Consider the following 23687-nt stretch of genomic DNA (forward strand, 5'->3'; position numbering starts at 1 on the left):
GAACTTAGACTAAAATTGACAGATGTGTTTCACTCCAAAGAACCCACATATAAGCAGGTTCAGGCTGTTAGCCTGAAATATTTCCTCACATTTAGCTGAGGAACTTGGCAAGTCATAAATTGCAGGGCATCTACAAGAAGGCTTCTGTCAATTCATTGAAAGAATCATTTGCTCCATTAGGTTTTTATTGGATTGAGAATCACACTGAGTTATGCCTATGTTCATCATACTACAGGACACAGTGAAAAGTCCACAAAATGTATTTAACTCCCAGCTTAGAGCAAGAGGAATGAGATTAGTTCCATTGAAAGGGACCTCATTAAAATTTGATAATGCAACCCTTCTCCCCTGCCAATTAAACTAACAGTGCTGAGTCTCATCATTCTCTGGTGTTTAAAGAGCAGTAAATAGGCTTCCTATAGAAGATGATAGTGGAAACACCCTGAATCTTTATGTTAATGCATCAGTCATGGTTTATTTTAGCTTTGAGGAATGTGGTTAGTGACTCACCCTGCTGGATAAGCAACAAGGCCAGTTCTGGGGTCGCAGGCTAGTCCTCTGCCTCCTGACACGGTTATGCCCAACACCTTCTCCAAAGTCACCTAGAGCATACAAGAAAGAAAACAGGAAATATCATGAAATGTGAGTGCAGTTCAAACAGACCCAGATGCTGACGGTCTGGTTCACACTGGTTCCTAGAAATCCACTGAGAAGCACCAGGTACAAAAGCAACCCCATTCAACTTTCAGTATAGGAACAGGAAAATACTGCTGGGGTACAGAGAAGGCATTATTGACCCACTTATTACTTTCTCTATGCCAGAGCATTGCAAACAGAGGGTTGCAAGCAGCAGATGGTACTGGTGAAAAGCTGGGATGCACATTCATTGGCCACAGATTCCCATTCTTCCAGTAAGAGCAACATATCACTGTCACTAGAGCTTGGCTCTTTCCTGAAAGTAGTTTCCAGGTTGACACATTCTCTTTGTTGCCTCCATCCAGTAGTAAGTGGTTCAGCCTGGTCTCAGCCTTGTATCCCTAGGAACTGAATAGTCCATTTTTCCTATGGTGCTGGAGGTGGAAATCACAACTAATGGTCGAGGGTATCCCTGGCCAGAAGTGTGAGACAGAACACCATAAACATTCACAAGCCTGCTGCATACCAATGACCCTTGCAAGAGACTGTTATCTAAATGTCCCCACACTCCCCTCAGGCGAATATCTCCACTATTTTTAAGAAAAGAAAAGAAATGCAAGTGGGAAGAGCTACTTGGAAGATATAAAGGCCTCTGTGGTAAGAAGCTGATAAAAGGAAAAAAAAAAAAAAGCACCAAAATGGGAAAGACGAAAAGAGGAGTGACAAATGGACATGACACAATGTTTCAGGAGCACTCCCTGGCAGGGAAGGCCAGGGAGATTCAGCGATTACCCCAAAGCAAAAGGCTGCAGTGGGATTACACTGCACAAAATCGGGTTTGTGGCATGAAAGGACTCAACCCCTGAGCACAAAGCAGTTCTCAGCCCTGGGGTTATTTTGACCGACACAAAATTATTCTCTTTCCTTTACATTTGCACAGCTTCATTTTATTTATTATATATTTGATGCATACATTCCTCCTCAGCATTGCTGTCTGCGCCAAACTCAAGGATTTTACTGGGTCACAGTCTTCTGTTTTTAATTATCATCATCTAAGTCATATTTGGTTATGGCCTTAGGGGCATGGACACAGCATCAGAAGTTACTATTGTAATAATTACTACTGACTTTAATAGCTGCCCTGAAGACGAACATCTTGCATTTATACCGAGGTGGAGCACAAAGGGCAGGGGTGGGGCAGGTTTCCCACGCCACCCTGACCACACACCTTACCAGACCTGAGGAGTTTGGCTGCAGGGTGAGACACAAGGTCTCACGGAGCTCAAGGCTCAGGTCACTAGATAAGGGGCCAGAAATAACCCCACACAGAGAACCACCTTGATTCAGCAGGTAAAACAGGGCTGAGGTGCCACCACTTAACATGAGCCATCCACGCTTTCAGTTAGTTCAAATTTGGCCTGCCTTCAAACAGTGACATGGAAAGTGGAAAATTTAATTTTCCAGTCTCTGGAACAACTTGGTCTTTTTTTCCCCTCTTATTAATAATATACCCCAGGTACTTTAAGACATTATGAGAACCCACCAAATTCTCCCCTTCCCTTGCAAACTCAGAATCTCTGAAAACATGGCTTTTACAAAACTTCACTGGATTTTTGTTAAGAAAGAACATGCAAATAAAAATGTGGTTACAAATCCACTGATAAAGAAAGGAACTAGATTTGTTTCAACTTAATATTGGAACAAGGTTGGGGAGACAAGTAGGAAAGGCCAGGAGGATATCTACTCTTCCAGATTTGTTAACAATACTTCAAAACAAATCTTTTTAAAGCAGCTCAAAAATACGCAGAAAGAACTCACTGCTTCTGCTGCTGAGAATCTGGCTAATATCAGCAGCTCCCAAACTAGAAAAGGTTTGAATTAATACAGAAAATGCACTCTTGGCAGCAAAGGAGGAAGTGGAAGAGACATGTGCCATTCAAGTAGTTCCATCTAGATAAGGCACCAATTACTTGATTCTGTCAGCAAACATCAATTTAGCAATGCTGTGATTACACTGCTCTTTGCAGGCTTTAGCTCAGTCTGGCTGTAATTGCCACTATCCTAAAAGGCACTGCTTGACCTTGGCCATGCAGATATTCAGCAGCAATTCAGCAACCTACTTTCACCAACAGGTATGTTTTTGCTCTGCAAGGACATTTACTGAGCCTCTCAGTGTGCAGCCTTACACCACAGCTGAGCTGACCTTACAGGAACCTGTCTTGGAGGGGACAGTTCCTTCCTCCCTCATCCTACTCAGCCCAGTGATATCCCCCTCCATTTCCCTCACTCAAGACAGCCCTGGCATGGCAATTACATATCCAGAAGGCCAAACCAGCAGAAAACCATGTTCTACTTGTAATTTTCTGCTTGTTTTCTGATAGCCAGCCTGGGGAAACCCACAGGAAGACCAGACCAAATTCAGGAAAAAAAACCCCTAAAACAAACATACCCTTTCTCTGGCAACTGGATCAATCTAGCTGCACATCCAAAGCCCAATCTGACCCCTACCTACAAGTCTTTAAGAAGAAGAGAAACCAAACAGGAACACTACCTGATTTGTCGTGACACCCTCACCTCACCAATACCAAAATGTCACCCTTACAGCCGCCTCCCTCACTCTAAAGTCAGTGTAGGTCCCCTGCTGCTTTGCCAAGAGACTTTTTGTGGCAATGCTAGGATGTGAAAATTCTACCTTTCTCCTACGGTCAGCACACAGCTTGACATAAAAGGAGTAGCTCAGTCTTCCAGTCTAATTATTTTACTGCCAGTTGACTATCTTCTGGCCTCTAAGAGACCATCTGTTCCTTTAGAAAAAGACAACTGTCAAGGCCATACCTCTGATATTGACAGAAAAAGTGCTACGGAAATAGATAACTGTCTCTAAGACTGAAGATTCACAACTAACTTTCTAAAAAAGGCTTCCCCTCTTTTGCTTCCAGTCTTAACTTCATAAACTTTCTAGTGTAATGAACTTGAAAGGCAACCTCACAAAGCCTACCCAAAGACAGCACCTCCACTTGATAATATTTGAGTATTAAACCAACTTGCATCAAAAAGTATGCATATAAATTTAAAATGTAACCAAATGTGATCTTATGAGATTTGTGAGCTCCACTTCCACCAACCTGCCCACAATACACCAGTTTTTTCCCCATTACCAGCTTCCAGACCAGGTGACAGTCTGCTTAGACTATCTCTAAGCAAGAAATAGTCACTTTGTCACAAAACTTGAGAATTAAAAACATTTCAGAGAGAAAAAACAATAGAGAACAACACAGTATGAACCGGATTCTTCTCAATTTGCCAGCTAAAACAAATTAATTCTTAATATGGTTAATTAGGGCAAAAACACATCAACTTCAACTTCCTAATCTGGAATTAAGATTTGTCAGCAAAGGGCAGATCAGTTGATACAGGTCTGTGTTATCCACCTCTGAAGTTACCACTTCCTCCTGTGGTAAGGGCAGTCTCCCAGCCCTACACAGCCATAAACACTGCCATTCATACAATGCGCCCAAGTAGTACTTAAGCACATCCCAGTCTGAAATACATTATTTGGCACATCTTCCCAAGTCTGATCTGAGCTAGCCACAGGACCTGCAGATTTGAGACACTGTTCATTACCAATAGCTCCTGTGTTTGCCCAGTTTGAATGTTGCAGTTGTCAGACATGTCACTGCTTGCTCAGGCCTTCATAGGCAACTAATGGGCCACCTCAACATCCCCATCCAAACCTGGAAACAATGCGTGATTAAACCTGTCATTTGTACTAAATTAGAGGCAGCAGAGGAGGCTGACAAGCTGCATTTGTTACTTCATCTTGAGGCTTCTATTAATAGCATTTGGCACTTTCAGTCAACGTTCTCTGTGCAACTTGCAAGAGCTGTTGAATTGATCCACACACAAAACACTTCTTCAGCTCATTTTGCACTGCCACTTTGCTATCTGAAACCATCCCGTCTCCTTTCCTTTAAGGTCAACTTTTACTCAAATTTCAACACTCAATATACACTCTTAGGCATCAGAACCTGTGTAGCTAACACCTGTCTTGCAAAATCTGATATTCAGCCATTTTACAGGCTTAAATCTAAATTGGGTGACTTGGGACTGCACAAATGTGTGTAAAGAAATTTTTGCGCCTAAGCAGATCCCTTACCCTGTTCCTTCCATATCAAATCCCAACACCATCATATAGGTAGGACCAAACCAGCACAGTCCTGAATTGCAGGACTCAAGGCACCAAAAGGTATTCACAGCAGCTGGGCCTTCCCAGAAAGAGAGGTCTCACTGCAGCCCAATCCCACCTGAAGTCAAAGGGCATATCTGGCAGCAGCCCTTGCTTCCATCAGGCACAGTCCCACACAGCGCATGGGGCAATCCCATGCTTGGGGAAAGAAGCCATATCATCTTTGCCTTCCTACTGAGGTGCAGATAATCATTTCACAAAGACTGATCTGAATAGCCCCAGCCAGCCTTGTCTGGCTTTACAGAAAACTCCATGTCTGACCAGCTGCACTCAGGTCTCAGAGTGAGTTTCTTACTTGCATGTGCTCTTTCTGTTGTTTTGAGGAAGTTATCACAAACAATTGCTTCCATATGCCATGAGGACAACACAGAAATCCTTGAAGGATCAGCCCAACTTAACCCCCACCTGCAAACAGTTTCCTCTTTCCCATCATTTGCATTCCTTTGGGACCATCTACACTTGCAAAGCCACAGGGGAGCACAGGAGCACTGTGGCCTGCACATCCAGCCAGGACTCTGTTAGAAAGCAGTAGCAAACACACCCAGCATAGCAATGACTTCCACCAGAACGGGCACCAAAAGGGACAGTTCGTCACACTGACAGTCCTGCCTGACCTGTCACAGGCACTCTGCCTACAGCTGCACTGTTTCACTACTGAACCCCTGGGTAGGAGCTCCTGTATCTGTGCCTGTTTGCACAACAGCAGATTTCTGAGGTCTGCCTTCACCTTAAAAGAGAGAGACATTTTCAAGAGAAAGCCATCTTTAGGCTTTAGGCTACCAGGCATCCCTCAAAGAGTTTTGACTGCAGGCTGAATAATAGCCTGCTGCCACTCACGCCACCATTCTCCCCAGGCCAGCAAAAGACTAAGTTAGGAGTTCAACAGTATTTGAGCTCCTCATCCTCACACTCATATGCTAAAGAAATTGGAGTTTTCTGACTTGATTATCTCACCTCCTGCCTTCTTACGCTATCTTCATTCTCTTTTGGGCCCAAATTCTCATTGTTCACTACAAGCACAATTTATTTAAGCATGGAAACAAAAAAAAGCAAAGTATTTGAAAGGATCTGTGTTACTCTCCAGTGCTCAAAATGACAACCAAGTGGAGACAACTGATGTTACTGTACAGGGCTGCCCACACACTCCAGTACCTACAGCTTTAACAGGAGTCTACAGCCTGAGAAAACCATGTCCAGCAAGCAGATATGTCTGTTTCAGACTTCAGGAGATCAGCCACCTTGGATCAGAGACCAATCTCTACTCCTGGTTTCTTTTTCCATTTGCAGCCAAATGCAAAGGAGGAAAGTCAGAAAGAATGGTATAAAGAAATGTATGGATAAAGGTTAAGATCAAGGAAAACAAATTTGATTCTTTCTCACATCCTGTCAGACTTCCAGTCTCAACATAGATATTCTCCATTTTTAACTTATTTCAGTAGAGTTCTCCACCATGAGCATATCCACTTTGTCTATAAAAGCTTAGCATTCATCACATCTTTTGGCAAGGAACTCCACCAGTCTGGTATATTGCAAGATGAACCATCTGTCTTTTTTTTTTAACCTCGCTTCTAATAGTTTTATTTGACATGCCTCAATCTTTGTATGGGAATAGACAGTGAACAGTCAGTCCCTATCCATCACCGTCAGGTGGTTCGTGATTTTGTAAGGAGCTATACTATCATCTCAAGTCATCTGTGTTCCAAGTACAAGAGTCTTCTTGAAGTCACTTTATGGCTCTTCTGATAGACATTTCATATCCTTTATCAGCTCTTCTGTGAAGCCCCTTCTATGTTCCCTACATTCTTCCTGAGAAAAAGGGCAAACACCAAGACCACATGGAGCTTTCCAGGCATGGCCACAGCAAGTGTTTACAGAGCAGGATAATACAGTCTGTTTTGTTTTCCATTTTTTCCCTTACTCTCAATCTGCCTTTCTGACATCTAAGATCCTTTACAGAGAACGACAAAGAGGTCACCCTGATCAACAAGGTCACAGGTAAGACCTGCTGCTGCTTTGCATTTGGAAACATATCCCCATTCTGTCCTGTATGCTGCCCTATAGAATGGGAAATCCTATTCTTGAATTAGTAGTTTGATTTCAACGTGCCCCTTTCTCTCCATGCCATTGTGAATTTTTATGATCAAGAGCATCCTCAGAGAGAGTTCTTGCAGCACAGCTATTTCAATCCACTCCAGAATGGCTACTTCAGTAAATGTCCACAAGCAGACAAGTTCTATTTTAAAAGCCTTCCCATGGGCCTATGTATAACACAGTTAACACTCAAAGCCATTTAATTAAGTGGCGGCATAGAGTCAGCATGACAAGACAACATCCATCAGAGTTCATCTACCATCCACTGCACAATGTGCCTGCCCTCATCCCTCTCCTGCTTGAAAATAGGCATATTAATAATGCATGTGCAAAGGCACGGGCTCCTGAAAAAGCAAAGGACACAGAAATCCCTGAGATACACGACCCATGAGGGCTACTTCGAAAAGCCTTCCCTAGCACTTAATCAGTTGTAACTAAGTAACAAGGAGGGGGGGGGGGGGAAGCGGCTACATAATCCTCTGGGCTATTGTCTTATTAAAAAAAAAAAAAAGAAAAAAAAGAAAAAAAGAAAAAAGAAAAAAAAAAGCCTTTACTGATCAACCTGAGACCCCAGTCTTGAGACCCCAACTCTCTTTGGTCCAATACACTGACACAGGGAGCTCCAACATCTGGCTTGAGTTTCACAATAGCACCGTTGTTTGCATGTCTGTCTCTCTACATTCTGCTCCCAGAGTTTTCAGCACCTCTGCATGCACTCCAACATGTTTTCCATGCTGCTACACAGCAAAGTTGTATCAATGCACTCTGGCATGCAATACGTGAAAATGCTGAAAATGTAGCTGTACATTGTCAGCGTCAGCATTTAAGAAAGCTGTCTATCTTACATAAGTGAAATTCAATACAGAGCGCCAAATCTCACAGCTGGCCCTGTTTGTATATCCCTGCTGCTGCCCCTGAGCCCCACCGCAAAAAAGCACGTCCAACCTCCAGGGAGCAGTGCACACGTTGTAGGCACTAATCCATCGTCTGAACACACTGTCTGATGGCCTGTTACTGCTGCAGAAAAACAAAGGCTTGAAGTTTTACATTTAGTTCTGCTGAGCTTCGTTTGGCACATAAAACACAGAGCACTAATTACAGCATACTGTTCTACTTAAGGGGCTGTCAGCATTTCCACTGCAAAGCCTTCATTTCAGGGCTTTATAACACAGCTGTGAAATAGTCATTTTGCACTTCAGCTTAACATGCAAAGTTCTGGCTTTGGACCAGGTTCCCCTGCCTGATTTTTTTTTTGGAGGGGGGGAGTTAGGGTTTTTATTGTTGGTCTGGCAGGGGAAGGGCTGAAGATGGGTGGATAGAATTAACTGCAGGAGGTCTTTGACTTACAAAAGCACACAAACAACAAAACTACTCAGCTCCATAGTTAGTTTCTGCCCCTCACCTAACCAATGTGCTCCCCTGCTTTTGTATATGAATACAGAATATGCACTTCTAAATTTCTTTTACATGTAAGTATTTTATATTTTTAAGAGGTTTTTTTATCCTCTCCTTCTCCAGCCAGTCTTCCTTCCTTCAGCAACCAGTGCTAGGAAAGAGTAATGTCTTGATAAGCCTGGAGACTGAAAATATTCCACCTGCAGAAGGCAACAGTAGCAAGCCAAGCTCCAACACACAACCCATTCAGGAGGTCTCTGGCTGACAGAGCAGTCTCCATTTCTCTTGCTGAAAGCTTCCTAAGCCTTGCCCACTGCCACCATTGCACACCCACACCAACTGCCCAATTGACCCTCCAGGAACTACTGCCAGACCATGAAACTGGTTTCATGCAATCCACTACACAGATATGTTCTGATATTTAAGGTGTTTCCAGCCAATACCCAGTTTAAAGGCAGTATCCGTGGGAAAAAGGATTGAGAACTATGAGCAAGCCCTCACAATTAACCAATTTAAAAAAATAAAGTGAAAGAGGAAAAAAAAACACAAAACAAAACAGAAAAACACCTGACCAGACCATCATAGTATGACACAAGCAGTTGCCAATTTGATGCAATTTGATTTCAAGATAACCACATTAAGATCATCAGGGAACAATCTCTTACAACACAAGTTATGAATGGCACTCCTTGGCACAAGAGTGGCAAGAGCAGAAACTGACTTGCTGAAAGGTTTTGAATCACTGAGTTACGGGGAGCATTACATTACATTTATAAACCTGCATAAAAGCAGAGGTGGGATGGGGGTATTCCAATGGAAGTGCTGAGCCTCAGCTCTAATGGCTCTGCCAGGTGTGTGGCACAGGGGTTGCAACTGGGGTGTGCACACATTTATTAAAAATTATCCAGACATTTGGACAAACAGAACAAATCAGGGATGAAGGTGGGAGAAACAGAACACAAGCAACCCAGGGTCTCCACAGGCTGTCTTTCCACAGTGTGTGTGCATTTGTCCATCTCTCCACAGAGCTTCTCTTGCCTGCTCTCCCCTCCTGGCCTCCTCACCGGGCTGGCTGCCTTCAGTCCAATTCCAGCTGTCAGGGCTGCATTCCTGACCCATCAGCCCCAGCTGTCGGGGGCTACGTGCTGAATCTGCACTCTGCCTTCTTCTTCATACACCTGAAGGAAGGCAGTCCCAGGCAGGCCATAAATACCATTGCACAGCCCCAGGGAGTGGGTGGGAGGCTATTAAAAGCACCTCTACCAGCAACCATAGTGAGGGAACTTAGAACAGAACACACCTGCAAGTGTTCCTGCAGCCTGAAACAGGACATGTAGAGGATTAATTTCCTACCAGCTTCTACAGCACAACCTAGCCATCATTCAATAATCTTCTGTTTCTTCATTTAACAACAGCCTGGACCACCAATTTTCTCTTCCCCACCCGCACATTAAGCTCAATTTCTTCCTAAATATTGCAGGGATGAGGAGAGGTCCACGTAACCTTACCAACTCCAGCCAAAGGCAAGACAAGCAGCAGTTTCTCCTCCTTCTACCATTCAGTCATCATTCTCACTGTAAAAGCAACACCATCTCAGACTTTAATGAGATTTGACAAAACTTTCAGAAAATCTGAGCTTCAGAGATACAAGTGTGGTGAAGGGACAGGGAAAAATGTGTGTAAATTGTCCACCATTGTCAGTGTTGTCATGATGCTATTGTGACTTTGATGTGGAAAATTCTTTTTTGTTGGTATAAGCAAAGTTTGTGAAGACTGTACAATGAATGCATGAAATGAATGCAAAAAGAAAAAGTGACATCAAACAGGCTACAGGTATTCCTGGTACATAAAGAGTCAGTCCTGATTTGTTCCAGACTAAGCATCTGCACATGGAGTCAATCGGACCAGCTCCACAGGCAGTTAAGCCCCATTGAACATAACAGAGACACCTCTGTGTGGGCAGGCTTCAAAGAAACCCTTCCTTGAGCTCTTGGGACCTGGAATTCTGCAGGATCACTCCTTCACAAGAACCAGATTTTTCCACTTCGCAAATGTGCATTACTTTTTCGTAAGGAAAGAGAGCAGACAAGATACCAGACTTTACATAGGGTATGCTTTTGCCCTCCTATATATATTTGGCATGGGGTCATGGGTGAATAAAGAAAGTAAAGGGCAATTTGTCCAGTGATTTTTTTTCTTTGTAGTAGAAGATGAAGCCAATTCACCTTCCCCTGCATCAAGAACTACCTATACAAGTTTTAGGTACAAATGCAAACTTGCAACACTGGAGATCAGCGGAAGCAACTTCTGACTTTCTGGCAATCTCACTTTCTGGCAATCTGGTCTCCTCCAAATCCATGCACGGGGCCCGGAATATAGGCAAAGAAAGTGCTTCAGTGAGAAGACATAGCAGAAAAAAAAAAAACCCAACCAAAAACCAAAACAATATAGCTCCCTTGGGCAGAGTTTCAGTTACTCATATAAGGGTTTGAAATCAAGCAGGAACAAACGGTTCTCTCAGCATAAGGGTCACTGTTCATCATCATTAATCATCACTTCCCAGATAGGAAAGGCTCCTTCCCCTCTGTTTTGCCCAGGCTTTAGCACTCACAAAAAGCAACAGACAAGAAAAAGAGCCAAATAGGAATATGGGCACAGGCTGGTAAGGTTGCTCCCTCTGTGGCTTTGCTGAAGTCCCTCCTCTTGGTCCCAGCCCTGAGCTGAGCCTGCTCCTAAATGCAAACAGGCAACAGTTAAAAGTCCACAGTTTCTCGGGCATACGCTCCAAGGAAACCGTAGCAGCACCACATAATTCCTGATTCTGAAGCAGTCAAACATAGGGGTCATAACACAACACTGCTAACACTGATACTGCCATGGCAAGGACTCCCTCCTAAATCACCTACTGCTGAACTCTATAAACAACACATACATTCAAGCTAAACTTGGACACTGGGAAGAAAGAGAGGTAGCAGAACGTCTTCCCCACAGTCAACCCTGCTGAGGGGAGCCACAGAAGGAAATCCACATCTCAGCACTTCAAGAAAAGCATCATGTTACAATCTCCTTCCCCTTAATTTCTTCTCTGGGGCTTATTTTTGGTATAAACGGATCTGTGAACTGTTTGACAAGGCTTGGGGGGGAACTCTGGTTCATCTTGAGTCCAAGAGTAGAAACACACAGAGCTACGCAGGATGAAAAAAAGCCTTTTGATCAGCCTGCCTGAGGCAACACACATAATTTGTTTGTAATTTCTTTATTCACCCATGACCCCATGCCAAATCAATTAATTTTCATCCTTCACCAGTGATTTACACTGCCATTCTGCCCTAAAAGTCTTCAACTGCCATATCTCATCCCTACCTTACCCACTTCACATTGTCATAAAAGCACTACGCCTTCTAGAGAAGAGCATAGCTGTAGGAAGTCTTAAAGAGACTGTAAGTAGTGTCTTAAAGAGACTCTGTATGTAAAAGCCCCAGCTTTTCATGCCCAGATTCCTTCCACAGAGCAAGTATCTCAGAGATCACCTCTCCTGTCACCTGAAGGATGTTGCCTGTAACTCCTGAACTGCTCCAGGATAAGACACCTTGTCCTCCCATGCATGCATCTCCCTAAGATTTCAGTGATGTTATGGGGGAAAGCACATACTTGAATCCTCAGGGAATGAGAAAATGGTTTTGTTGTAAGCTGATTTAAATTATGTTAAAAAAATTACTTATCAGCAATTTAAAAGATGCTAAGATGGGAATAAATACAACAGGAAGGACAGGGTAAGAGCAAAGCATCTATCACACAGATAACATCCCTATGGAAAGAGGCAGGAGGTAAAGAGATTAGTATTCCATTTTTCCCTAAACATTGTCTGAACTATTTATTATTAGTTTCACAGTACTTTCAAGAAGTCCCAACAAACACAAAGCCCTCCTGTACTCACAGCAGGCAGCAGCATGTACTCTTACACATCTGGCAATCTACAACCAAGTATAATAGGACTAGGTGGCAATACCACACAAGCACTGAGGTTAAATGTCTTGAACATGCAACAAATTAGCAACAGAACTGGGAATAATCTTACTCCCTCATAAATTTCAGCAGCTATCTACTGCGTAGATCACGCTGCACCACTCCTGTACTTCTCTCCTGCTTGAGGCCAAGGACAGTATTTTTAAAGAAAGCTTAAAAATTAATCAAAAGAAAGCATAAGAGAATTCTCTCCTTTGCTCAAGGCAATCAGTATGTACAGGAGGCGACATTCAAGCTTCCTGCCTGCGCCCTGCCAAGACTCACTGCCCAGCACTAGGCAATCCCTTTCTGCACTCTTCCCTGCCCTCTGCCCCAAAGAATAAGCTTCTTACAGAATAGACTTTATCAGAATCTTGCCCTTCGTGAGTCCTGGAATTAAGAAGCTCTTCACATCTGTCCATCAATATGCATATTGAGCACCCAAGATATTTGTCCTGTCAGCCAGAAAGGAGACCACATCCCTCAGGGGAATTGATACAGAGGAACATCGGCCAAAGATTGAGAAAGCAAACTGAAGAGAGCAGCACAAGCACTGACTTTCATCATCTCCCCAACAACCCTGCTGCCATTTCCCCTCCTGTTCCAGTACAGAGGAAAGCCCTTCAGCTGTAACATGGTGTCCCTGTCACGTGCCACTGCTGCTCAGTCACCAGCACAGACAACTCCAGCAAACCCGTATGTGCTCATCCAGGTACACACCACTGAGCCATCTTTCTGCTGCAAAGATGCAAAGTGGTGCTTCAGGAGAAGTAATCATCATCCAACAGTCACAGCAGATGCAGAACTCAGTTTAGTCTTTTCCAAATAGTCCAAATTTCTTACAAGTTTTATGACATAGACCCAGCATCCCAAAGACCTGAATGCTCTTCCTCTAAGACAGCAGCAAGAAACACCATCGATCCCCACACTTTTGCGTGTGCACACACACACACAGACTAAATCACCACTAGACAATAAACCACAGAGAGACAAAAGGTTATAAAGGTAACTACAAAGTGATCCTAAACAAACTCATTAAGTCATTCATTCAACTTGCTTTCATTCTTCACTTACTGTGCCCCTAAATCACTTCTTCCTGTGATTTTCCCCAACGACCTTTTCAGTTTGTTTTCCTGAGGGAAACAAAGTCTGTAAACAAGGGGTACAGTAGTCCAAGATAAGATGACATATTTGAGTAGCTGTTAAAGTGACTTAACAGAAAAAAAAAGTCATCTAAGTCCCTTAAAACCGTAAAAGAGGAAATAGCTCAGGAAAAGAAGTCTCCTCTAACTTGCATTTAGGTTCAAGAACATGGGTAACTGGTAGAATTACCAAATGTGAGAACTGAGGAAGTAACACCATACTCAGAGGAAACAATTTTTATCCACGTACTTTTAAAAACCCTTGGTTTTGTTACCATGTGGTTTCTGTCACATTTCAAGAAAGCAAACCTTTGCACTAACCACCATTTCTTTACTGCTCTTGTTTAGAAATTCAGAAAGCCCTAGATCCAGGGCACAACCAACTCTTGTTGCTTCAACACTTGACAAAGCACTGCTGCTTTAACATTCTTAGTTCTTAGCAAAAATTGCTGTTGCAAAAAGCAGAATGCAAAAGTAGAGATTATGGAACTCCAGTCTTCCATAATTAGGAGGGGCGCAACCCTCCTAATTTTCTGGTAAATAGCTTTAGACACATTCACCTACTTAGAAGCATTTAGCAGAGTCTGTCTGGAAAAGAAATAACTTTGACTGACACATGTAGTTCAGAAATACCTGAACCAAGTACATTTCTGCAGTTTAAACAAGGGAGATAATAACCAGGCAAACACTTGAAGAGCAAAGCAGCCCATGACGGAACATCCCTATTGACTGACATTTGTGCTGGACCACCATGCTAATCCCGGTCAAACTGTATTTTTCTCCAGTGAAAAGAGAGCTGTAAAGCTTCTATGCAGCTTGTGTCCACTCCCTGCTGTGGTGCACTGGCAGAGAGGTAGTGGGCAACTGCTGGATACAAGTTTTGCTGTCATCCCTGCACCAGAACTGGCTCCTGCATGAATCCAGGCTGCAATTCTCATCATTGACCAGAGAAGAGGTGTTGGATGAAACAGAGCTGATGGCCTGTCAGAGCTGAATGAACACAGCTGATGATTTGCACTCTTAAACAAAAATGCAGAAAGAAATGACTGTAGAATTGTTTGTTGGAGCACTGAAACCCAAAAACATTCCCACACGTACACTGTCTTGTCTCTCTTCTAATTACATCAGCCTGTTTAAGGAAAGACCTGCAAACATGTCTGCAGGTTGATTCCTGCAATAGAGCACTTAGGAGACAATACTGTGTTACTGTTTCTGTTTAAAAATTAGCCAAAGACAAAAGAAGTATTTAGAGTTTAAAATGGAATTAATATCATCCACAAGCAAAGACTAAAACTGCTCAGTGCTTATCAGTACTTTCTGCTATTTCTACAGAGGTAATTTCCTACATTTCCTTTAGGTGAGACACAAATCTATTAGTGACAGAAAGGACCACAGAAATTGGCACAATCTGCCACAGCAGCCAAGCTGACAGAGCAAATACTCGCACTAAACAATCTCGACAAAGAACCAGAAAGCTACTTTTAAATTGCAAGAGTTATGTTCCCAAGCACTGCCTGGGAGAAGTCCTATGCATACTCCCCATGGTTCAAAAGATGATAGCAGCATCCCAATGCACCTGTGAAAGCACAAATGATGCCACTCCAAAATACTGCTCCCTACCATTTGCGACATCATGATGATCAAGGCAGGTCCACAAGTACCACACTACCTAACAGTTTGAGGAGGAAAAAGTCTGACAGTTCGAGAAAACTCAGCAACAGTTCTGGAGTCAGAAAAAACTACAATTGTCACAGACCAAACTCTGTGGTGTTGGGCCACCAGGTTGTTGAAACTAAATCCCGGGATTTCGGGCAGATGTTTCACCACAAGAGAAAAGAGCCGAGCAATCGCTCCAGACCCAAGTACTTATGCTCTTCCCTGAAGGCATGCCATATGGCATTTTGTTGTTGCTTTCAGCCACCTTCCACAGCCTTTTCCACTGGAGATAGAGTATCTGGAAAGTCTTCTTGAATCAGCTGTAAGGAAAGGAAGCCCTGAGTCTACCACTTTCTTCTATTTATACCAACAACATTACTGCACCAGTTCAAACCTATTATATATATAGCTCTGTGGCTTATTTCCAGGCAGAAGTAACTCAATGCTGGTGTACATATGTTTAGACCACAGCAATTGGAAACAATGTCCCATAAACTCTGTTAACTGCTGATCCACTGTAACCAGAACAGGCTCTACAACTGCAGAAATACAAACCATGATAGGAAAAAAAAATTAAATATTATCCACCCAGAAGCTAAATAAGCCAGTTACCACCTGCACAGCACTGACAGACTTCCACTGTAGCCCCAACAGATTTATAGCTGTAAGTTAACAGCCAGCTCTTGTCACATCAAGATACAGTGTCTGACTGCCAAGATACCACATGGAGGTGACATGGGTGTGGGCCAGCATAAGGGCAGACATGCAATACACAGAGCATCTGCCAGTATCCACTTGCATTTTGTAAACTTAAGAGTGGACAAACAGAAGATAGTTACATGTGCACAGCTCTATTTGCAAACCCTCTACTGAAAATGCCAGCAGTGCTACTATATTTTGATGAATCTGACTTGAATCCAGTACCCATAAGCTCACACACTGAAAAGAAACAAGAATGACAAGGAGCAGGAGCCCTGTCCCAGCACCTGAAGGGTGTTTACCTCAGCACTGGTTGCAGGGGTCTCAGTGACACCTAGACAAGGAAGACACTTGCTAGAAAGCTCACAGGTTACTGATGCCAGTGTTGAGCCTAGGCTTTGACATGACCTCAGGTGAGCCAAGCTGCAAACAGCAGCCCATATGCAAAAAAAGCAAGAGGAGATAATTACCATGCCTTTCACCAGACTGTCCCTCTCACAGGCTTCAAATACAGTCCTGTCAGTCTTCCCAACACACATAAAAACAACCTTTCATCACATTTTCCTCTGCAACAGCTAAATACTGTGAGGGTGGACGGGGGGACAGATATGTGATTAACATGTTTTTAAAAAAAGCTTGCCTTTCTTTTGCCTGAACCCAATGGGACTGAGCTTTAAAGACGAGAAAAGCATAATCAACACTTCACAAGTATCTAAAAAGGCACAGCACCTTTGGTTATGGGAAGTGGAAAAGTTAATGACCACCATCTCAGGCCTCTGGAGAGACAGGCGTCTCTTCTCCTGGGGTATAAATAACCTAGCTTTATCCTGCATAAACCTGTTTGTAACTTTAGGGATGGAACTGCCCTTCCTGAACATGCAAGGTTAGCATCTTGCTTAGATCACAGGAGGCTCTCTCACTCTGTCAAAGACCTTCTAGATGGGGAGAAAAAGGGAAACCAATTTCAGGGGGGAAATAAAAATGGAATTTCTCTGGTCAACTGCTTATTTAGAGGATGTGAAACAGGAAAAGAGAACCAGTCTCTATTCCATGTTTCACAGGACTGGTAAGCAACACATTCAGGAAATATGGATTATTGGACAAAGTGCAGCTGAGCTGGTCAAAACATGATGAAGACAACTGCATGATATACATATAAGGCATGCACACAGATACAGTTACGTGCATTAAATGAAGAGACTGATCTTGCAATCAGCCACAGAGAGAGACACTTATCTTTACATCCATTGGGTAAAACGAACCACTCACACTCATACTACCTCACCACACAAAGTTAAGCACATGCTGAAGCACCCACAGGAATGGTGCCAGAGTTTGCATTCAGTTTTCTTTTAAACCTTTCAAGGTCATCACAACTCTAAAAACACTACAAGAGTTGTGTAAGACTGTGTACATTACAGCTGCAACATAATACCACTGTCACTTTATAAGCAGGGGAAAGGATCAGGCTGCAAGTTACAGTACAAACAGACACACTAAGAAAAGTAACATACACTCAACCAGAACAGAGTATGGTCTTCATATTAAACATACACACAGAAAAATAGAAACATAATCATACCATCATCCAACCAGGCCTCAGCGTTTAAGTACACTCTACAAGGCAAAATGCTGCTTGGCAGCTCTTTACAGTACTTTCCTTTCTGGGGATCTGAGAAAAGCATCTAAATGAAATCACAGTAGAGAGTGGGAGAACAGGACATGGGACAAAACACAGGCAGCAGACCTGGAAGCAAATTCTTCTTCCAGAGAGATGGCTGCAGTGCACAGGCAGCATTCTCTCTGCTGTCCAGAGACAAGACCCTCTCCCCAGCAAGGGAAACCACCCACTTTGACATTCTATGATGGATTTTGTTTCTAAGCCCTTCTTTCTGTCCTAACTGCTTCTGCAGCTACAGAGATCACTGACGATTTATAGTTCTGCCATCTCCTCAGTAGGAGAGCTCTTCAACTCAACTAATCCCAAATGCTACACAAATATGTTTCAGGCCCCCAACTCCCCTCCCCACAACCCAGGGCAGGAATACCAGCTCATCTCTGTCTGGACCGTTATAGTACTCTGCACAGCCTCCTCCTCTCCTCAGCCAGGGCTGCCAGCTAAGGAGGGCCGGGTTGCTCTTCCCAGTACAACAGGCCCTAAGTGCCAGAAAAAACTAGGAGCAGAACGAAAGAGATTATTTTGCTTGCCAACAAACCTTTAGGCAGTAGGTGATGAGTGTTCCCAATTGTTTTAAACCTCTGAAAAATACTGACAGCAAAACTAAATGCCTTATTGCAACAAGCACTCTTCCCAGGGAAACATCACATGAACGTTCACAGCAAGCAGTATTTCTCAACCCCTGGTAACCTCAGAGGTCCCCAGGTGCCCTGTAAAAAACTTCTCTTTCACCAAAGAGGCAGATTTTTCAAAACTAACAAGGCAATTCAGTTTCCCTGGCAGAAATGCAAAGCTGCCCAGTGCACCATATCCCTTACCATGGAGGGCAATGTTACTACACACAGCAACCTGGTGGCCTTTCCCAGCCTTGCTGGTCAGCCTAGAACTTTGGTCACCAGAGTTACACCATGAAGATCCAGGCACTGTCTGGAACAACACAGACTCTGAGCATATTATAGAGGGTTATTATATTATAGACTGGGAGCTTGGCTGTCTCCTTTTCCCAAACATATGTTTAAACTAAGCTTTGTAGGCTTACCAAGGGCCACAGGCCCCAGACAGTGCAGAGCCCTCCCCAGGCACCAGATACCCACAGAGCCATAGGCAGGGTCAGAGTGCCCCTTCCCAAGCACATCACAGCATGTCCACGGCCACAGGAGGCTGCAGCACATGGAAGAAGCCAGGGCAGAAGCCATGAAGCTGCCAGCAGGCAGGCAGACCAGGCCATGCACTTGTGGCCTGGGTGCTGCATGGCCCACTGGTTCTCACCCCCGCTCCAGCAGGCCATGTAGAAATTCATTAATCAGCCCTCTGGCCATTTTATTAACAGCTGTGTTTACACACTGACACTCCTGGGCAGAGATGTTCATTCCAAGGGCCTGGAGCAGCTTTGACACACAGCAGAGATAGTCCAGGCACTGCACCTTCTCCCCCAGCACCACACTCATTTTTCCACTGATGCCTCCATCAGAAAAGTATTTTTTGCAGGCCTCGGACATAAAAAAGCTTATTTGCAGCCTGCTACAGAAAATGGGCTGAGAACTTCACAAAGCAAGTGTCCATAACCCACTTACCACAACAGTGATGCAGGAGACCTGTTCTCTCAGAAGTTACAGCCAAAGCAGGCAGTGGCAAGGAAGCTGAAGGAAGCTGCCTCTCACCCAGAGCACCTCACCCTCATCCTCCCCCAGCACCAGCTATTCACTCTGCTGATTGCATGTTAATACATCTCAACAGCTTAGCTCGGGAAGCCTGCAGAGACAGGCAGCACAAACCACGGATTATCAGGGAGGAAGATTATCTTCCTGGTGCAGAGGACAGTAGAATCCCAATTCCAGCCTCAAAAGCTGCTCAGGCTTCTAGAAACAGCCACATTCATTGAGGCCTACCACAGACTCAGAAATATTTTTTCATGCATTTCATTAAGAACACTTTCTGTCATCTTGTATCCATTCCACTCAACCACCACTCCCATAGCAGAGTTTGAGGCACACACCGGGCAAACACTCTCCAGCCAGCCCTCATAGTTTGGAAAGGTACACGGAACCATATCTAAAGCCTATCTAGCCATGATTCAGTTCAAGAAAACTAGATGAGTTGGGACAAGATGGGCTTAAGCAGAAAAAGCAGATCCCAAATTTGTCAGTTCTAGTTTACAGTCAGCAATGCTTTTGGACCCAGCTGCTCAAGAAGGATGACACCCTCAAAGCAGGCTTGAAACAACTGTGCTCAGAACCACTATATCTAGTTCAACACTGGGAGATAAGCCAAACACAAGGAGTTATGCAGCTGTTTTAAAGCCCTGGACGCTGGGACACTTTGCAGAAAGTGGAAAAGTATCCTGTCTGTTTTACACTGAGGGAAAGAAGAGGCTCAGAGACAGTCTGAAGAGCAGAGCACAGAACCCAAAAACTTTTAACTTCATTTTAAAAGAAAATTACAGAGCTCTATTTCAAGGTTCACTCTACCTTTATATAATTCAGTAGCAAAGAAGCACTGGTTAAGAGCATGAAAAACATCAGTCTTAGCCCACACAAAGCTCTCACAGAAAAGACTAGTATTGATGAAACATAACTGGCAGAAAGAAGTCCTCTCACTGATATAGCCTGTTTCTGTGTGGGACAGGATCATTCAATAGACTCTTTTGATACTGTGTTACCATAAAGACCGCTTGGTTTTGGATCTCAGCTTGCTAATTCTTTCTAGCACAGGCAAGTGCTAGAAAGTACAAGTACACCCTGACACTCATGCCCCCTCAGCATACCTCTGACACCATCCCTATCCCCTCATGGTTCCAGTCACACCATGGCCATGGCCAAAGCACAGAGCACAGCAAGTTCTAAACACCAAGACCTACCACCAAATAAGTAGGCAGGTCTTGCAGACACTTCTTTCACCCTCAGTCTTATTCAATGTTTCAGCAGCATCTCCAGCATCTAGATTGCATTAGGGACTGTGCAACGAACTCAAGTTCCTTTGGTGCAAAGACTAGCCTGAGCAATGGTGCTTTTTTTTTTCTTTTTGTAAATGAAAGTATCCCTAGTAGAAACAAGACTTCAAAGGCAAGCAGCCCCTTATGTGCTACTCAAAAGTAAGCAGCCAATTTCAAAGCCCTTGGGAGATCTCAAAGGCTACCACTCTGAGCACAGGAGAGGTAGCTACCACTTCAATACTGGCACTTCAAACAGCTGCCCTGTGCTGGGCCTGTCTCTCAGTAGGGAAGGGCTTCTGCAGAGGCAGCACTGCTTTTCACAGTGCCTACTTTGGGAGAAAAAACAGGAGCAGAAAGCTTTACAACTCTATATCCTTGAATCCATGGGCACTGGCTTATAGCTGTTTTGTCCTTTCAGAAACTCCTTGATCTGCCTGCTCTCAAGACATTTGTTAATGTTATGACTCTACTATGATGCAACCTCAGATAATCTACCTTTTTTCCTGAGAAAAGTGTCTCTCAAGTTCACAATGGGGGAAATTTCAGACTAACTGTGCAAAGTGTCAGAAAGATGCAGAAATTAAAGAAGCACCACTGTAAGGAAGGAATGCCATTGTTAAAATTTCATTGGGTAAGGAATCTCATATTAGCTGTTATATCACATTAGCTATCTTGACCAACTGTGAATTTTAATACTGTATTTGGGAGAACAAGCAGGTCTGACTTTTATTGCTATTGACTTGGAAACTCTGAATACACCAGCAGTTCATAGTCCTCTACAGTACTATTTTCAATCCGTTTCCTCACAGTAACTAACAACAGTACTGGTCTCCTGGGACACTAGCAAATTTACAAGGCTTACTGGGGTTTCCACAGCCCTAATTCTTATAGTGCTTAATCTGCTTGAGCTTGTTGGAAAGTCATCATCACCAGAGCTACTAAAATCATTAGCGACAATAGGACCAAGTCAGCATCTACAACAGCACAGTTTGCAAACTTTTAAGCAAATAATCTTAAATGAACACAAGTTCCCCTCACATGGGAGAGATGAGAAACATCCCTGGTAATCTCCAAGAGGCTGGGCTTTGTGACTAAGGCCACGACTTGGCCTTAGAGGATCAAGATTCAGTTTCTAGGTCTGCCTCAGACTTCCTGTGGGAGTTTGGAACCATATCTGTACAGAAAAAGCATGTCCCATTCCCTCAATCCCTTTAGTTTTTTAAACCTGAAGCTCCTCTGGTCTGGGTCTACTTTATCCCATCTGTCCAGTGCTCATCAAAGCGAGGTTGAGAGATGGGATGCTCCTGCAGTCTGTGGTCATACAAATACTAGCAACGAGTCACCTTTGCATTGATAATTTTGAATACAGATCACACAGCACAGCTGATTACAACAGCTGCAGGACTCAGTTGCATTTTCCTTTGCACAACACAAACATGCTCAGGGCAAGGATAAGCAGCCCTGTGGGTGAAGGGAAATAGTAGGAGGGTTTTCCAAATTGCAGTAGCCACCCTTTGGTGGGTACAGCCTCAGCAGAGCCTGCAGGGTTTCAGGCACAGGGACCAGCCCACATCTGGAGCTGGGATCCAGAGCAGCGAGCGTGCCGCAACCCTGCTGTGCACATACCAGAGCCCTCAGAAACTTCCAGCTATGCGGAGGCAGGTATGTCAGGCACAAACACAAGCCTGAAGTAACTGAAACTGGGCTTGGTGATAGTTAATTATTCAGTCCTTAGCTGGGATCACTCAGCATTAATGTCAGGCCTAAGCACTGTTGGAGTTCTATGTAAGCACCATTCCTGGCACCGAACATCAAAACCTTTGAAAAAAGCCAAAGAGTAGCTAGTATATGTTGTTTGCTTTCACTCACAGAGAAAATTGTACCAAGGCTAATCAAGCAACTTCTCCCCAAGACCTGAAGATCAACAGGAAACAAAATAACTACTTCAATTTTCCAAGTCATCAAAATGCTGACCACCACTTTCTCAGTCAGAAATGGAGGTGGTACCCTGTAGTTACTTTCCACTAGACACAGAGGACAGTAAAATAATATACAAGTCATTTCACAGGTGCTTACAGATCCTTGATGATGGAAAATCAAATATTGGCCCAGGCTGGTCTGACTCCCAACCAACACTTCAATTGTTCTGCCCTTCTGAAACACGTGAGGTGATACACCACAGGGAGAGCTAAGCATGCAGCTAGTGAAACAGATGGTACACTCTGAAGGAGGTCTCTTTCCACGGTGTCCAAGGATGCCTTTCTCCACCAGCCCCCTCAGCACCACAGCGAACAACAGCTCTGACTAGCAAGCAGCAAATGTACCACCTGCAACGCCTCTGAACAGCCCTGATCTCTGCCATCTTACTATCCCAGCCAGGTCTTTGGCAAACACTACACACTTCACAGCCCATGGACAAAAGGGGGGGATTCTGTGCACAGCTCACCCAGCACAGCAGGGACAGCAGTGTGAAACCTGCTTATGAGCCTTCCCAGCCAGGTTAGCCAAGTCCCGTGCGCCCTCTCAGAGGGCCCAGCTCATCTGAAGGAGGTGAAGAACAACATTCAAGGCAGGACCACAGCAGCCCTGAAAGGTTATCCAGGTAAGCAATGTATGACCATCCACAGGAAGCAAGAACAATTAAAACCCATGAGGCAAATGACCTGGTTTGTGTTACTCATGCTGACTTCACTCCAGCACCTCATCATGCTCCCCCTGCCATGGAGACATCTTCCTGCTGTCTTTCACAGTCAAGACAGCACGTGACTTAGGGGTGGCTAGAAGAATGGATCTTGCCAGCAATCTTGCCTCAAGATTGGCAAAAAGTATCACAGTGTTTTATGGATACAACTGCAGGCTACAAGACCAAATATGTTGAATTCTTTTATATCCATTATACTTCAAGACCCAAAGTCAACTGGCACTGTAGTTCACCAACAGAAAAACTCTGGCTTTGATATGCTCTGTGAATGTAAGTCACATTTAACACTCATGTTTATACCGAGGGAGCTAGCGAGATCACTCTGTATTTTCAGAACAAGGCATCTCATTCACAGACTGGAAGAAGAAAATGCTGTGTGTTAAACTATTCACAAACACAGAGGCACCCTGAGCACTACATATGCAAGGATGGAATAGGGGGGACCAGAGCAGGGAACCAAGCAAGGAAGCATTCAACCCCTGAGCTATGACACTCTCACTTGTTCC

At 43.9% G+C, this 23687-nt stretch overlaps 1 protein-coding gene across 2 annotated transcripts in view; it reads right to left on the reverse strand.

The window, feature by feature from the left end:
* Nucleotides 1-23687, reverse strand: part of MAPKBP1 (mitogen-activated protein kinase binding protein 1) — a 99816-nt gene that overhangs the window by 70835 nt on the left and 5294 nt on the right. For both annotated transcript variants that reach the window (XM_014306391.2, XM_031055826.1), the window contains exon 2: nt 511-602. In XM_014306391.2, the coding sequence (XP_014161866.1) occupies nt 511-602 (92 nt within the window). The remainder of the gene's footprint in view (nt 1-510; nt 603-23687) is intronic.

The sequence above is a fragment of the Geospiza fortis genome, unplaced genomic scaffold (assembly GCF_000277835.1).
Source record: "Geospiza fortis unplaced genomic scaffold, GeoFor_1.0 scaffold66, whole genome shotgun sequence".
Taxonomy (NCBI): domain Eukaryota; kingdom Metazoa; phylum Chordata; class Aves; order Passeriformes; family Thraupidae; genus Geospiza; species Geospiza fortis.